General features: G+C 38.3%; 1 protein-coding gene across 8 annotated transcripts in view; it reads left to right on the top strand.

Moving 5' to 3' along the window:
* Positions 1-493: 493 nt before the first annotated feature.
* fli1 (Fli-1 proto-oncogene, ETS transcription factor) overlaps positions 494-18179 on the top strand; it is a 42391-nt gene continuing 24705 nt past the window's right edge. The window contains exons 1-5 of one of the 8 annotated variants that reach the window (XM_047391951.1): positions 494-649; positions 2040-2151; positions 15129-15340; positions 15581-15732; positions 17681-17884. In XM_047391951.1, the coding sequence (XP_047247907.1) occupies positions 2086-2151; positions 15129-15340; positions 15581-15732; positions 17681-17884 (634 nt within the window). In that variant the 5' untranslated portion in view covers positions 494-649; positions 2040-2085. Of the gene's footprint in view, positions 650-1804; positions 1865-2039; positions 2152-9034; positions 9213-9235; positions 9360-15128; positions 15341-15577; positions 15733-17680; positions 17885-18179 lie in introns of those variants that run through there. The other 7 variants (XM_047391952.1, XM_047391949.1, XM_047391953.1 and 4 more) reach the window with 7 other exon arrangements.

Here is an 18179-nt window from a genome sequence, read left to right as displayed (position 1 = left end):
TAATGTCTGATCTTATGTCAGACAGTGAGAAAAAAGTGTCCTTTTATACAGTTTGTGTAAACATTTGCTTTCAACGGTGTACATAAGAAGGTTGCTTGTCCAGAGCACAATTTATGTACTCCACTGGTTCCCTAATTTGAGCAACGTTTTCCCAACTCTACCTGGGCATGATTCGCAGGTTGCAGGCGGAGGTTTTGTGCTTTTACAGTTGGATACCTTGTCGAGTTCACTTGCCACTATGTTTCCACGTCACGCAACACTACACTTCCCATGCATGTGTTATTCTTCAGATTAAAACTAAATAAATAAATAAAGCTATTTAAAACAAGACCTTAAAAATCAGATTTATGGGGCTCTTTCTCTCCCTCTTGCCTTCTCCCTTATTTCATGGTTCAGTTGCCTCACACTGCAGGCAAAGGGGAGGTTTTCTCTTGCTGCTTATTGGCCGCGGCTCTACCGTCTCTTCAGCATTTTCATTCATGCACCCGGCGCTCTTTCAGAACCCACGTTCAAAAAATAACTCACTGTCACCATCATTGGAAAAAACCTTCGGCTCCGAACAGGACTAATTATTTCAAATTGGAAGAGTAGTGATTATCTGGGAAAGAAAGTCGAAAGAAGAAAAAGAGATCAACTGCAGTAACGACAGGTGAGTGGCAAGTTTTTCTAAGGCTGTGTTGGGTTAATGCGCGTGCAGGGAGGCAGGGAGGGGGGGGGGGGGGGGGGGGGGGGGGGCAATAAATCATTTCCGCGTGTTTGTTTTTATTGATGTCCTGTCACGCGCTCAAAAGCTGGTTGCGTCTTTGATATTTCTTTTTTTTTAGCAGCAAGAATACGTCTCTTGATAAGTGCGACGGTGAAGTGAAACTACAGCCTTTACCTCAATGTTTCTGCTTTTTTGCATTAGGCCAGTTCAGATTTAGCTTATTCCAAAAGTTTGACTCTTAAAGCATTTGTTTTTCAAAGTCTCATTAAATTGGAGGTAAAAGAGAACAAAGCGGAATGCGTATTAGCTGAAAACCAGTTGGCTCCTGTTTATGATGGATAACGGCAAGGTAAAGATGCTTAAAATGTAACACTAGAGGGGTCCCCGGCCCACGGGGCTGTCTCGGAGGAAGGTTCACGCGTTATTCACCAGTCCTCCTCTGCCTAATTGGCTGCAGATGCGGTGTCCTGTAGGGTCTATTTTACCTGCTGGAAATTGTATTTTGGTTAACTTCGCTGCGTCTGCAAAAAAAATGGCCAAATAGATTGTGTGTATATATATATATATATATATATATATATATATATATATATATATATATATATATATAAATATATATATATATATATATATATATATATATATATATATATATATATATATATATATATGATCCACAGACATCCACATAAATTAATTTGCTCCATCACCCAATATGTATATAAGAGACGCTTGTGATACCTCTGCCCCGCTAACAATAGTAGAGGCAAAGGGAAGGACTAAAAAACACCGTCCCCGCAGTGCCCTTTCACCCGAGACTTTGTAAGCTGCACTTATTAAAGCGAAAAGTGTTTCAATATGTGGTAAGCTTTAGGGGGGGAAACGTGATGGGGGTTGGGATAGGGGCCCTCTTCTTTTTTTTTTTTTTTTTTGCTGCCCAGTTTCTATTGGCTAGAATTGGAGTAAGTAATTTATCCATGTTCGCTGTAGTTCACTGCTGTAATTTCCATCTATTGGCGCTGTTAAATTTGGGGGGGGGGGGGAGTAGTGATTAAAAACTGCCCGTATCTAATAGTCCATGCCAGTCCTAGGGAGGAATAAACGGGGTTTATGAATGAATGATGTTGGCGTACGGGTTTGAGTGTGGGGGTACATTAGGTAAATTTAACTTTCCTTTCAATTTGGTGTAAGTGGTAACCCGAGTTTGCTTTATTTTAAGAATTTACAACCGACTTTTTAATAATAACAATATAGTAGTAGTGATACTAATGAGAGGAATAATGATAATAATAATATTAAATAACCGTTGCGATCGTTTTTCTTTGGCTTTCAGGGCCCATTGGATATTGAGCACCCTTGGGCCTGTCTGTCAAGTAGACATGTTTCAAACTGTTCCTGACACGTCGTCTTACGTTAAGGTAAGACACCACCATCTCTTGGATCAGGTAATTTTGCAGGGTTGTTTCCTTTAAGTTTGCTAAAGCTGTGACAGTCATTAACATATAAGTTTGCCAGATAGTACGTAAGGCTTTGACAGCTTATATGATGATATATTTGAGGTATTCAATTAGTTAATTTTGTTTCTTCTTTTAATGAATACACTAAGAAAAATGAATTTTAGAAGGGCATTAAATCACTCATATTTTAGTTTGTCAAGGTCATTTATTTAGGCATAGGCTGGTAAGAGTTTCTAAAGCTATGATGTTAAGTAAAACATGTAACATGATCTAATTGATTTTGTTTAAAACCCACGAGCTACTTCTCCTAACAATACAACTTATTGTATTATGGTTATAATGTGCTCTTTAGCAATTATTTACTATTATTTTGATGTGAAATATGCAAACGTTCATTCAATTTAGTAGCAGTTTTCACACAATAGTATGCTGTTCAATCTATCATAGAGAAAGAAAGTGAGTTTGATGTGCTGAGTTTAAATGATTGGTGACACTCCTTCCGTTTTCACACTGTGACTCTACTTTTTTTCACCATCAGTGATATCAGGTCCTTGCTCTATGCTCCATAGAGCTGGAAAAATCTTAGAGCTAGAAAAAACAGTTCACTCCGGCGCTTCATTCTACCATCTCATGAAGTGGCATGACAGAAATTTTTTGTAGAACAGCAAAACTACAACTATTTAAAGACTTGGTATTCCAGCTGGCCCATGTTTTTTTATTTTAACAAGGACTTAATTGTAGCCACACAGGTGACTTTATTTCAGTAACAAATGCTGGTTAATCATTTTGATAGGAATTCAAGTGAAGATATTGATTCAGTCAACTGTTAGCGATTCTCACTTATCATGGTGTCCAGTAAGGCTGCTATGTTTCTATAATATGACAATTTCAACTAAGTAGAAATTGTAAGCTCTCATAAGACTAGAAAGTTGTGTTAATGCAATATTTTTTGTGAAATCCACATTTAACATTTAACATCCACATTAATAGATTAGTTACAATGCCAGTCAAATGCAGAAGCAAGACTAGTATCTTAAACCTGAGGCAGTTATTGCCAATGCACATTACATCTTATTCTGTGTTTTCTTTGTACTTAGAAGTCTGATTTTCCCAGTTCTTAGGGATAAATAAACCAAGAACACCCTCTGAAGTCAGAGTTCTGAAAGAGGAAATTAAAAGTCATGTAGCAGCCCAGAGCACAGATTCCAATATAGCTGCCACACATATAAAACATAGTGGAATTTTAGATATGCACTATTTATTATGGGCTGCGCAGTTGGTAGCATTGTTGTCTTGCAGCAAGAGGGTCCTGGGTTCGACTCCCAGCCGAACCCAGGACCCTTTCTGCATGGTTTATAGTTTGCTATTCTCCACCTGCGTGGGTTCTCACCGGGTACTCCGGCTTCCTCCCACAGTCCAAAGACAAGCCTCTTAGGTTAATTGGTCTTTCTAAAATGCCCTTAGGTGTATGAATGAGTGTGTGCTTGGTTGTTTGTGTGTTGCCCTGCGATGGACTGGCAACCTGTCCAGGGTGTACCCCGCCTCTACCCCATAGACTGCTGGAGGCACCAGCTTCCCTGTGACCCATTATGGAATAAGCGGTAGAAAATGACTGACTGACTACTTATCATAGCATTTATACCAGTTTATATTATATTAAATGAGGGCCACACATATTTAGTATATGCATTGTTATCGATTTATTCTGTAAATAGTAGTTAGCACCAAAAACAACTGTGTTATCTGACATCCCGTGGGTACCAGGGAAAGGGTGTATGTGCCACCATGCACTGTCATGGTGACTGACAAAGAAAATACCGGATTTTACCCTGAAGTTACGTTGTTCTCTAGGTACTGCTGTTTTTTCCTCACTTTCAACTCATTAAAATGTGGTGTTACGTCTCATTATCGTGCCTGACGTCATGCATCTTTATACCCGTCACGCTCCTGAGAAGTTAAATAAAGCAAACAGCGCACATCTGGTTTTCACATAAAACCCGCATCGCGTTCCACATGCGTGGCACAGCGGGGATACCTGGAGCAGATGCACATGTATAAAAAGAGCGCCAAAACTCCAAATTGGTTATTTTTATATAATAAAATCAAGCGATTTTGAATGTATGAAGTGAAACACGTCGGTGAATGTCGGGCGGCTGCGTGACGTCGGACTGCTCGGATTATTCCTCATTGAAATGAGCCTTTGTACAGTGTAGAGCCGTTTCTTCATATTTAATGTATTTTTCCAAAAGGCTCAATGTTTTGAAGACTTATATCCCCCCTTTTTTGAATAAGGGTTTATTTCATCCAACCGCAGCGTTTTGCCACCGCTGAGAGACTTTGCGTTTCAGGACCCTGAACAATTCCCGATTTGTTGTGAGAGTTGAATAGCAGGGAATGTTTAAATAGAAAATATGAGCCTAAATGACTCTTTCTCTAAGAGGCGCAGAGAGAGGGGAAATACAAGTCACCTCTAAATTTTGCAATGCTTTGTGTTTCACGGTTTATTGTGGAAATGCAGCCTAGATTGTTTCCTTTTATTCTTGCGTTTCCTATCTATGAATCCAGGTATAAGCGCGTCTCCGCAATGGCTGTTTCCCTCACAGTCATGCAGGGAGATGTTGGTCAGCATGTGGCACGCCTCAGAGTACGAAATCTAAAAGAAATATTCTCCATCGTTCGAGCGAATCCAAAGGGCCCCAGCATTTGGTTTTGTTTGGTTAAGGCCAGGCGAGACTGGAACTCTCCAATAAAAATAAATCTCAAATTAATTATGGCCTAGAGCGAGGGGCCAGACAGTTCGTGCTTCTATGTGCTGCAGACTCCAGTTTTTTTTTTTTTTTTTCTTTTTTGCCCTCAATATTTTGACTCGGGTAAATGCCTTTTAGCCCGAGAGCAGGAATGATCTGAATACAAGTCTGCAGTTTAATAACCAGGAGCAATGGATGGCTCACATGGACTGGATATGTTTCGACTTTTGGGTAGCATTTTTTCAGAATACAGACTATACATCTATTTTACCTTGTTAGAATTGTCTAAAATTATTTATAAATATGCATTAACTAACAAAAGGGGGCTCTATAAAGTAAAGAAAATAAAAAAAAAACAATAAGAGTTTGTTAGAAAGTGCATGTAACTCAGTTAAAGAAACAGTACCATATACATTTCATATCTAACCACAGATTTATATAGGTTGAAGAAGAAAAGATGGACCCACAACAATTGAAAGGCTGCTGCACATATAAACTCACCAAAGTGTCCGCCCACCCCTGGCTTGTTGCCTCTGTGCTGAGACAGAGGAGCTACTGGCTGGTGGTGTAAGAAATGTCTGGCTGTCTAGTTCCAGCGTCAAAGCCAGATGTTCTGTGGTTCACTGTGTAAACCAACTCGCATCTGTTTATTGGTTTTCTAAAATGTTTGTTACCGCTTTATGCATTATGATCTTGGGAGTTCACGTTCCCTGCTGTCTTTTTGATAAGATTTACGGTTGGAATGATGGATATTGCTGTAAAATAAAGGAATTTGTTTTTTTAAATGACTATTTACAGGTTGGCAAGATTTGGTTTGACAAGAAAAGAAAATATTTTGGAAGGTGAAACAAGATGATATGTGGTATTCAAATCCATTTAAAGCCATTTAATGCTCACATAAAGAGTGTAAGTGAGAACAGATATGGCGTTTTCATAATCACTGTAATTTTTTGACATAATTTTAAAACATTAAATTTATGGAGTGTTTTAATTATAAGTATGCAGAGTAGAACCAAGAGTTTTAGGAGGTCCCAAACAGAATTTCATTTTGGGGCCTTACTTACAATTCAATAAATGGAAAGTGTAATCCAGTTGACAGTCATCAGCATCCTCCACAATGAAGGTAAACCAAAAAGCCATTGTTAAAAAATCTGTCTGTTTACAGAAGCTGTATGCAAAAAAAAGAGAAAATCAAAAAAATATATCAAGTGAAAGTTAAGTGGAAGGAAAAGGTGTAGCAGAAAATGGTGTACAAACAACAGGGACAAAAAAAAGTGTATTTTCTGAGAAAATGATTTTGGCTTTTCATTAGTTGTAAGCCATAATCATCAAAATTAACATAAATAAACAGTTATTTCAGTATTTCTATAATGCATCTACATAGCATATATTTTTAAACTTTTGAATTGAGTTACATAAATGTATGAACTTTTTGGTATTGTAATTCATTGATATGCACTTTATGAGCACATATAGTTCATTTAACAACTTTTCCCTTGATTATTTTAATCCCTCTTGAGGGCCCAAGGTCCACAGGGGGTTGCTTGTAGCTCAGTCTGACCCTTTGGCATGGGCTGGTGAGAGATTCCCATAATATGATTCTATTAAATACAAATATCCCAATATTACAGTATATTTCCAAACATTTAAGACAAAAATGTGTAACATGATCTAATTGTTTTTAATTTAAAGAAGAAAGGCAACAAATATTTATACTATTAATATAATAATTAATGTATTGAATAATATAGTAATACTAATGTTTTCTATAACATTTGTTTATTATTTAGTCTGATGCATTTTCTTAAGCAAAACTATAGAATCAGCACTTCACAGTAGCAGCAGAATATAATGGCTTGTTATTTGCCCTTCTGCTTAGAGTAACACAAGCAAAGCCAAAGGTATACGCAAACTTTGTGAATGCTTGGGACCTCCTGCTGGCCTGAGTGCCAACCAAAGAATTGATTCACATGTGACATGTTTACAAATCCATACTTATGAAGGAAAACTTTTACAACTCAATATTTGCGTTACCAGGTTGATAATTTTATGCTACCTGTTTTTGAAATTATACTGCTTTAGTCTAAGCTGGGGTCACATTTACAGAGTAGCTGTAAGTAGTTTGATGAGTATTTTTCTTTTTTTTATTTATTTAACCTCATTAAACTTTGCTTCTCCTTACTTGCTTTACCGAGTCTGCAAATATTGCAAACGATTTAGCTGAGGGTGGGCATCAAAATGAAACGTAGCACACGGCCTCAGATGACCTTGGGCCTGCTCTGAACACCAATCTAACAAGCTGATATTAGCTGGTTAATTAGTCAGGCTATCTGCTCAGGGAGCCATAGCGCTCCTCTACTCAAGGAACAATGAAGTAACATGGGGGGGGGGGGGACAATTCTGGATAAGTTGACAGTCTATACAGCCAGAGATAATCTCTGTCTCTTGAAAAGCATTTTATAGTGGCACCATATGAGTTTTAGTGTTCTTGTAATTTAAAGTTTTTAAAACTTTGCTATATTTTGATACTGGTAACTGGCTTAGGTTTATTCCATTTGTTTTAAGTAATATACATAGTAAATCAATTTTGTCATAATCTTAAACTTTGGAAAAAGAATAAATTTACCTCTACACCACTGGTTGTCCTACAGCAAAATGATGCAAAAACTCCAGACTCTAGAATGTAAAGAAAAGAAAGACGGTCACTAAAGAGTTAAACAAGGTGTCTCCCTTAATTACTCGAGTCAGAGCTGGCCTCAGGCAGGAGAAGCCTTGACCCTTAGCAGGATCCAGATGTGGTGGTCCCAAGGGGGGGGGGCCCATGCCGCTTTGCCAGACCCCCAAGTGAAGTGCAGACAGGCCGGCCCTGCTGTCAGGCGCAGACTCTGAGTTTGAGAGGCCGCTTGCTCGTAGGCATACTGCAAAAAGTATTCATTAATCTTATCATCGGCTAAATCACAATGCCTTATTAAACATTTGGAGACAACGTGCGCTCACTTTTGTCCAACGAAGAGTCTGGTTTTCCCCTCTGAATAGATTACCCTAGACCCTGCAATTTGACTTTGATTTACTGAAATATTTCTATCAAATTTCTTAAACTCTGTTGGCAGGGCCTTTATTTTATCGTATGAGATGTAGATCCTAAGCTCAAAAAAATGCTCTTACTAGTATTTTCTGTTCTGGACACGTTCATTCTCTGTCTTCCTGTTCAGAATTTGCGCTAAAATTGCACTTGAATTAATGAGAGTAATTTCATTCTGCAGATTAGGACGGGGGTAAAATACCTTTGGAGGGGGGATTCTTGAAGTGAATACTTAACAGACAAATAAAGTAACAGTAAATAAAATAAATAAAGTTTATTCTAATCTATTCTATTTTTGTTGGCACGCTATTTCATCCTCCTCAGCACACAAGTTGGTCATTCACTTCAGATTGTATCGTGGAAAGGAGCTTAATACCTGTATTTTAACAATGTTGTTGTCCAAGAAAAATCTACCAGATCTGATCTCAAAAAAGATTAAAACGACAATAAACCTCTGCCATAGCTATCTCTCCTATTTTGATTTAGAGCTCCGTTGGCACTGAGAGAAACATCTGTCCTCTCGCAAGGATGAAATGCATCACTTCCACTATGAAATCCAGAATAAAATTGTGAATAGTCTTGATTTACTGGGGGATGGAGGCATGGCCAGATGTGAGTCTGAAGTGTAGGCGTGAATCAAAAGTGAATCCAAAACATGTAATCCCGTAACTTATATTAATTTGTAAAAAAATAAAATAAAATAAAAATAAATCTCAAACAGCTAAAAAATACAGGGCAAATAGTAAACCCTTCTTCCACTGCAACTGTGACATTACCGCTAGAAAATAAACATAAAACGCGCAACAATATCCCGCAGCAGCCACAACACAGCAATGGCCGTGCGCAACGCAGGCAGACCAGCCATCCTGTAAATATTTCCGAGCAGAAAAACATAACAGCGGAGCGAACACTCAATTGTTTTCCCTGCTTATCTCTCTGGGACAGTATCCTGCGTTTTTTTTTTTTTTTTTTTTTTTTTTTTTGAAGGCTGGGCTTTTGGTGACACACAGCTTCCTTCTCAAACCTTCTCAACAGCGGTGACTTCACTTCCCAAATTTAGAGGAAAGCAAAAACTCAATCCGGTACAGAGAGAAAAAAAAGTGTCTCTTTCTCTCCACCACATAGTACCGGGGGCCACTGGAATTAACTCAGGAGCGTGTCATGTTTAGGATATCATCGGGGTCCGCTGAAAATTGCGCAAAATGGACGGAACTATTAAGGTAAGGGTGGAGGACGGGGTGTATGAGTTTGTGGGAACACAGTTTTTGCGGAGTTGCGCCTCCTTTTTTTAAAACGCTTCTCTGTCTCGGTCTTTGAGCTGGAACCTCCAATCCGACGACGATGGGACGTTTTTTTCTCTAACCAAGGTTTCTCTTCTTTTTTTTATTTAAAAGCATTTCCCCCCATTATCTAATACACGCATTCGAGGATACACGCTAAGAGGATTCAGATCAGAATCCCGTTTTTTTTTTTTTCGGGGGACCGGGCGCATCATTACGCACATCTGGAGATGCCACGAAGGAGCTATTGCTCGATTCATACTAGGAACACTCTCTAGATTAATTTATCTTGTGTGTATCTGCGAGTTCAAGCATTTAGTTGAAGAGATTGCTGGGTGTCTCGGCTGGATACGAAGATGTTGAGCTGCGCAACAGCAGTGCGGGCACGTCGCCCGGCTCTGTCATGAGGATCATGTCCTTGGGTCACGGAGCAGTGATGGTACCTGGTTGCTATCTGGAAATCAAACCGTCCGCCGCTGCGTATTTTGTGCGTTGTGATCTTTGCGGAAACTCTGCGTCTTCCCGCTGCCGAACACAGATAGTTTTGTCAAGCTGCAAAGGAAAGCTGTCATTTGGTAACTGCCCATATATGTTTGCAACACTCGAAACCGCAACGCTTCACAATGATACCTTGGCTTGCTCCTTAAATAGTTGCACAACTTATTTTGAAACGGTATGCTGTTAGTGGCAGAGCGCTGGTCTCCATTAACACCACTTGGCTACTGGTTCCCAGAGACTGGAATTCCAGATGCATTATGGCTGCAGCCCCCAATCCAGATGTTAAAGCCCCGCTTGTTCGGGGCGTTCAGTCTGCAGAGCATATTGACTCTTGTTGCGTCTGAGAGAAAATGTGACTTGTTCTTTATTTTCATTCTTGGAAATTTAAAGTAGATCGTTTGTGGCCACTGGGTGTGGTGTGATTTTTCTGGGAAGAGAGAAAGTCAGGGAGAGGAGGAAAATAGCCATGGAATTCCATCAGTTATCGCTCACAGGTTTGTGTTGTGCCTTAGATGAATGGCCCTGCTGCAGGAGGATGTGATTTTGGTTTCTCTAACAAAGTGAGGAGTTGCGACAGTAAATGCAATCATAATTGAATCCATGGGTATACACAAACTGAGCTGTTAGCTGCATTCATATAAAAAAAAAAAAAAAAGAAAAGAAAGGAAGGACTCTGTAGCCAAGAGAGTTTCCTGCTCTACACAATCTTTTCCTGACAGGTTTCCTCTTCCTCCTTAAACAAAAGACAGGAATGCCAATCCCCCCCCCCCCCCCCCCCCCCCCCAACCTCCTTCACCTCCTGTTAAGTTAACTGCGTGTTGGAGCATGTGTGAGTATGTGTGTGTGCGTATGTTTTTGGCGGGGGGGGGGGTTTGTATGTGTGCGTGTGAACTCCAAACAGATACACGTGTAGTCTGGATGCGAAGCTATTGCATATATTATCCAGTCGTGACGCATTTCGGACCAGCTGCAACCCGGGAAGACTGACTTGGCTGGTGTAAACAGAACCATGGTGTCTCCCAGCAGGTGTCACACACACACAATGCTTATGATGGCGCTTGATTAGGAGCTGCTATGATATATCTGCTGTTTTTTCCCTCTTTTTCTGGATAACTCCTTGCAAAACAAAATATTTCATTAGCATTTTTTTTTTTAATAAAGAAAATCCTACAACACTAAAACGTTTTTCAGTGCAGGAGGTTTACGCCACTTGATATTGTCTTTAGGAGAAAGCAGTGTATTCTTAACACTGTCACACACGCACCTGGATTTGGGAGGATGTGGGCCCATAGTTTATTTTATTTATTAAAAATATTTTGTGTCTGAAGATACATCTATGCAGAAAAAAAATATAGAGTCTGAATTGTTTTTTTTTTAGATGTTTATACATTTTAGTTGAGATTGGCAAGCATAGAAAAATCTGGTACAATTCTTTTAGCAAAATGTCATTGAATGGACATAGAAAAGTAGATGGTGCAAGATATGGACTGAAAAACACCAAATAGACATAAAAATATCCATGGACATTCAGTGTTTGGAGGGTTGCGCTGGTATTAAAGTCGCAATCTCTCAATTTTCATGCATACTTCTTCACCCAGCCGAGCAACACGACTGCACAATTGATGTTGCGCAACAAATGTATGTATGTATGTAGTTGAGGATAAGTTCCTGTCATTGTTTTGTTGTTATTCTTGGACAATTATTCTTGTTATTTTTGAACAAAATCTGCCTTAGAGACATCCTGTCAACAACAAATCATCTGTATTATGATGGCAACCCAGTAAATTGGCTTTAAAGCTACAGAGTTGCTGCCACTGTTTGAGTGTGTAGTTCTGTTTGGAAATAACACAAATCTTTTCCTCAATTTGTTTCAAATGATATCCAGAAAAAAAACATTCCTTCAGTGCACAACCTGTAAGCTCAAATGTTCATTAACACTTTAGATAGCAAATGTGTGTTGTTTCTATCCACCAGTATAGTACAAATATCCTGCCCCAGGTTCACAGGAGCCTTCTTGTATGGAACCCATTTGGGCTAACAAAATACAACTCATTTCATGGGTACCACATACATAGGGTGCCCAACATAGAATATGTAAAAATTCAATTCAACATTAAATGTTACAGATTTTAGGCTTTGTAAACATAAAGTTTACAAACATGATGTTTTTCCAAACTAGTCCTTGTAGTTGTACCCACAATTCATCCCCACTATTGGGATGATTCATACCCGTTTTAATAATGGATGATTTCTGGAACTTCCGAGTCCAGTGCTGGGAAGAGTGGTAATTGACTTCAGTAAATAATGTCTACCAGCAGGAGGTGACTCATAAATCATAATCTATGATATTTCATGCCAGAATCAGAACCACAATGAATGGAAAATAAGTGCAATGCAATGATTTTAGAAATAATATCTACTTATATTAACTACTTTTGTGAGATTAAACAATTTTATTGCTATTTATTGGCACAATTCATAAAATAGTTTGCAAATAATTAATTGAGTTATTTGTTAATTCAACTAACAAAAAATAATGAAAAATAAATCAATTGGAATGCAAAGGCTTAACTGGATGGGCCTGAAATGGGTTGTTTACTGGTACAGGGATTAGGAAAGGATGGTAATACTAATGCGTAGGTACAAAATGTCACTGAATTTCACAGCAAAACAAACGTGGAGCAATGCTTAAAACTTTCTGTAATGCCTGAAGTGTTTGGGCTTGAGGTTAGGGTAGAGTCTGGGCTTTTATATAATTATTTTCAAATAGTTGTGTAATAGTTTTCTACATGAAAATCCAACAAATGAAAATCTCACAATGATATGATGTTTTTTTTGGGGGCCCCTAGCCTCAGAAGTGCATGTCACTGCTCCAGTAAGCCCATTTTAAAGCCTGACCCAAGTGACACATTTCACAAATTATCTTCTGACGGTGTGGGTCAAACAGAAAAACAAGGTATAACTGCCTCTAGGTTTCACAAGCACGTGTGTGTTCCTTAGAGATACCAGAGTAATCAGAATAGTGCTGTTTTGTCAGCTCTCCACAGTTACATTGGGTTGCCTCTATTTCAAAGAAATAAAAAAAGCCTGCTGCAATCTTGATAAACACAAACCACTTGCCAATCATGGCTATAATTGTACAGGCTGATATGTCAGTGTAAATATAATGTGCAAAAGGCAAAATAGTTTACAAAGCCCTTATCAAGCTGTAATAAGACATTCTGTCTCACTCTTTGGTGCTTATCATCTGCAGGCTAGCTGCTGTGCTCTGCTCAGATAGTGTCTTGCGGTCTGAGTTCAGTTCATGACACTAAGATGAAATCACTGAAAAACCTCAATTCTGGCTGGCAGGTAGTTTAATTCACTTCTTCTTTTTAAAAATCACTCATTAACCTGAAAGGCTGTTGTGCAAAACGCTTACAAGTCTGTTTTCTGTTTGGCATGACCCATCAATCTTACCTTTCCCGTAAAAGTTTATAAAAAGGTCACGTTCTTCATAGATAAGTGTTGAACTGTCCATGTTAACAATAAAATGTTGACTGTTTGAGATTTCATAACTGCTCAAAATCTGGATCACATCTTTGTTAGTTGTTATATACTCGTTCAATCTACAGTGAGTTTGCTTGAGTTCGCTACAACTGACAAAAGTAATGTAGACTGATATATGCATGCATGATTGTGGAGATGTACCTACATCACAAAAGAATCAATAACTGAAAAACAGGGTACTTTACTTTCTGTTGTGGAAAAAGTGAAAACTTCCTATCCAAATTTATTGGAAGGGTATACCCCAAAGTTTTGTGAGATTATAACTTTGCTTTTATAAAGGTTTTAAAGAATGCATCAGCTGCACATTAAATCTATGAATCCGTGAATTTCAAGTCACATTTTTTACCCTGAAGCAGCTATGTGGCATGCTGGAATGAAAAAATCAGCCCTCTGGGATCAGACACGTCTCCATCTTTGCTGTGCCATCAGATGCGATCAGATCCAGATGTGCATCAGAACCAAGCCTAATCCTCAGAGCCATAATGTTATGATTTCACTTAATATTTTTGCTTTATTGTTTTTTATATTTAATATAATTCTTTTAAAAATAATGTGCATCAATCATTTTTGCACAATGAATGCTTAGATCAGCAATGGTGAAATTTGGTGACTATTTTCTTTAAAACAGTGACAATCAAACCAGTCAACTGCACAGCCTGTACTTTGCTTTTAAGACATTACGCAAGGAGCACGTCTAAACCCCACAATATCTTGGCCGGGCCTGTGAGTTTCTGTGTTTGTTTTCTTTAATAAACTGACATTGCTCCAGCAGCGCCAAAGCATAAGGGTCAGTGTTACTGTGACCCCACTGCTTCTGTTGAGTCTTTAGCTGTGGAGGGAAGCCCAATGCTCAGACAAGATGCACACAATAGAGCTCAACAGGAAATATCAAGATCCAGACAATTCTGTAAAATCGGCCACTGATCATGTGAGGAACCAGTTTACATATAAGGATTCATGGAGAGTTATGTTAGACTACTGTTCTTTTAGTTTTAGCTGGAAGCACTTGCTAATTAATACTTACTGTACTTGTCAAATTGTAATTTGAGTGGAGCAATACTTCTGTAGTATCTTATCTAACAGCTTGAGTCTGATTGAAGTTATATTAACATCAACAGGAAGCTACAGCCCTACATGAGCTGTATACACAACTACAGAGGATCCCAGACTGTGATATGACTCATAAGTGCACATAATTGGTGTAAACAAAAATACACAAGAGATTTAAAACTTCACATGTTTTAGGGTAGGTCTTGAGTCTGATTTGCTAGCTTTTGTGAACGTTAGATCATACAATTGATATAGCTTACCAACCCTCTCACACTTTTAAAGGTGGCTAAATAAGTTGTTCATGTTCATCTTTTAGCTCTTCGAAGTCTTGCTTAATCACTCTCTTGGTCATTTGTGTCTCTGTAAAATTAGTTGCTGTAAAACAGGGTTCCCTATTGTGTAACGTCTTAAGACAGTAAACTTTACCATCTTAGCAAATGGCTGGGTTAACATGGCTAGCATAACTTAAAATTCAGGTCTTTACTATGAGATTTACAGGACTGCCAACATTTTCAAATCCAAAGTTTTACAAAGGAAAGAGGCTGAAAGTTCAAATGAATAAAACAAAACGCCTGTAACGCAATGCCTGCGACAGTCTCACTCTGTTGCAGTTAACATACAGTTTCCTTTAAATAGCATCTTAGAACTTTTATGCTTCTAATGAGATTACTGATCGTAAAACGCCATATTTAATGTTAAAAAGTTTTGATTTTAATTATCTTAAAAATGTATCAACTTTTTGTCCACCAATATTTACAGGAGGCGCTATCAGTGGTGAGTGAAGACCAGTCCTTATTTGAACCTCCATACGCTGCTGCTGCTCCTCTCCCCAAAACAGAAATGACTGCATCTGGCACACAGGACTATGGCCAGACCCACAAAATCAACCCCTTACCCCCACAGCAGGAGTGGATCAACCAGCCTGTGCGGGTCAATGTCAAAAGAGAATACGAGCACATGAACGGATCCAGGTACAATTACAACTGTGCTCTTTGCCTCTGATATGTAATTTTCTTCATCAAGAATCAAACACATCTGATCTTCTGCTGTGGTCATTTTACAGTTTTTAATCTCTGCCATACTTGGCCGGGAAAATTTAGACATTTAACGTTTGATGCCAAAGTCAATTGCTAGAAAGGAACTCAACAACACCCAATTTATCTCCTAATAATGTTTTGACAACTCTAGTTTAATGTGTTTTTGTGCAGCAGGGGGTCTCCCGTGGACTGCAGTGTGGGCAAATGTAATAAGCTGGTTGGGGCTAGTGACACAACTCAGATGACCTATGGGAGCTATATGGACGAGAAGAATGCTCCTCCCCCCAATATGACCACCAATGAACGGAGAGTCATCGTACCTGCAGGTAGGCAAAGCGGTTTTTGAACAGAACCATAAAGCCGTATGCGTTCTTTATTCAAACAACTGTCTGCCTGCAGAGTAACAGTCTAGATGTACAAGCTAAAAGTTGCTTCCGTACTAAATTTTCACTCCATTTTGCTGTGTTTTCAGCAATGTCATTTTTGTTTGCTAATTTAGTAATTACTTTACTACTTTCCTAGTTTATAGGCTAAGGATTTGTTTATTTGTTATTTGAGCCATCAAGGTGAGCATGAATTAATTTACGCAGGTAGATATTTGCCAGCCAAACCGCCTTCTTTCAGTACTTGTTTTAATGAATTCTGCATTTTAAAAAGAATAATTTAGTTCTCAAGTCTTCTACAGTAGTTAGGTTACTGTTAGGCTAAAGGATTGACTTAAAGTAGTTGAAAGGACACTTGGTAAATCATACATTTGAGTGCTTTTAAAGTGACCAATGGTCTGTTAGGCTTTAGGAGCTCCACTTGTCGGTAGTCTTTGTTAACAAGTAGTAAGTTTCAGGGTTTGTTTTCCAAGTTTTCTTTGCAGTATATAAAAGTTGGGTTGGGCAACATTTGGAAGGACAGAATGTGAATTTGATTCATCTGACTTCATTGCCATTTTGGACAAAGTACACCAACATTTCAACAATCACAGGAAGGGATTTGGGTATTTAATGCTACAATGAGATCTGTGATGTAGCAGAAAATCATAATATAAAAAATAAAAAATAAAAAAAATAAACGTTCTGACAGTCAGGACCAAACACCACTTTAAAATTTAGTATTTTGACTGTCTGCCTCCCCCCCCCACCTCCTCACATTTATGAAATATAAAACCAGAGTCAGTCCATGCTAAAGGGGTCCTCAGAAGAATTTGATTCGAAAGCCTACTTGTAGATAAGACTACCATAGAACCGCCTAGTTGAATTGAATGTGTTAGACATACTGGACATATCTTGCGAGCCAACAACAAATTCCCTTAATTAATTTGTTTAAGACCACATCAGTCAGTTTGCATTAAAGCACCTGGCATACAGTTTTTTAGAAGCTGGAAATTGTAAGGCTGAAGTTTTCATCAACTTAATTATAGTGCACTTCAACCCAGATTCCCAAAAAATTGAGAAGGGTCAGGTTTATTTGGTTGTGCTTAGAAAAACATTAAAAAAATTAAAATAAATAAAAATGTAATGAAATATATTTACAAACAGTGGTTGAGAAGCGTAGGAGGAGCAGCAGAAAGATTTAGAGTGGTAACATTAAATTATATAAACTTAGTTATCGAACTAAAAATTTTCCTTTGTATTTTTGTTTTTTTATGTTTGTATTTACTCTTTGTTTACTGTAAAGCAATGTGGGTATATCTATCTAATATCTACAAAAGGTCTCTCAGTTACTGTGATCTGTCATCTTTCATAAAAGTGAACTGGCCTAAATGTGGATCGGAAACAAAATAAATTGCAATAAGGTGTAACAACATTTTTTCAAACTTTTATACAATACAGTTTATATATGCATTGAATTTGAGTATTTTAAGGACATTTTATTTCTATATATTTTGGAAGTACATAATATCAGAGAAAAATGAACTAATATGCAAAGGTTTGCACATTTTGCATGAAATATGTTTGGGTACAAAGAGAAAGTAGGAAGGGAAGAAATGGCAACATGTGGGTACAAAATGAATTTACAAATTGGGGCAAACTCATCCACTGCTCAAGAGGGCTCAACTCCCTTTTAAAAATGTGTCTACAAACAACAACTAAGTACGTTCTGAGTTATATACTGTGCTCTAGGGGGCCTCCTGTTGGCCTGGAGCTCCTTAAGCAGGGGCTAAGTTAGCTGACGTCTCAGGCCAGCTCTGTTTAAAACTTTCCTAGTTCTCAGCCCTGTGTGTTTATCACTGATCATGCTTCAGTCAATAAACTTACACACTCTCCTGTTGCCTTCCCTCAGACCCATCACTGTGGTCCCAGGACCATGTGCGGCAGTGGCTGGAGTGGGCCATCAAAGAGTATGGATTGCTAGAAGTTGACACGTCGATGTTTCAAAACACAGATGGCAAAGAGCTCTGCAAGATGAGCAAAGACGACTTCCTCCGGCTTACCACCATGTACAACGCAGAAGTGCTTCTGTCTCATCTCAATTACCTCAGGGAAAGTAAGTCTGCTTTGAGTGTAACAGTCTGTGTGTAAAGTCAAAAACTAAATAGATTTGGAAAATCAATACAAATATGGGATAGCGTAGAGGTAACTACTCACTGGAAAAAAACATTACTATTTAATGGACTGATAAAAAGGTAGGTTGAAAACTGAAGGAAACTGAACTCTCTTCTGAGCAGAAGGCTATTCATGGACTGACACCTGTTTGTTCTAGAAAATGAAAGTGAATGGTTTCTTTCATAATTATATTATTTCCTCATCTCATTGATAAAAAATGACAAAAAAGAGAAAGC

Source organism: Girardinichthys multiradiatus, chromosome 18 (assembly GCF_021462225.1).
Source record: "Girardinichthys multiradiatus isolate DD_20200921_A chromosome 18, DD_fGirMul_XY1, whole genome shotgun sequence".
Taxonomy (NCBI): domain Eukaryota; kingdom Metazoa; phylum Chordata; class Actinopteri; order Cyprinodontiformes; family Goodeidae; genus Girardinichthys; species Girardinichthys multiradiatus.
This window is presented reverse-complemented; position numbering and strand designations above follow the sequence as displayed.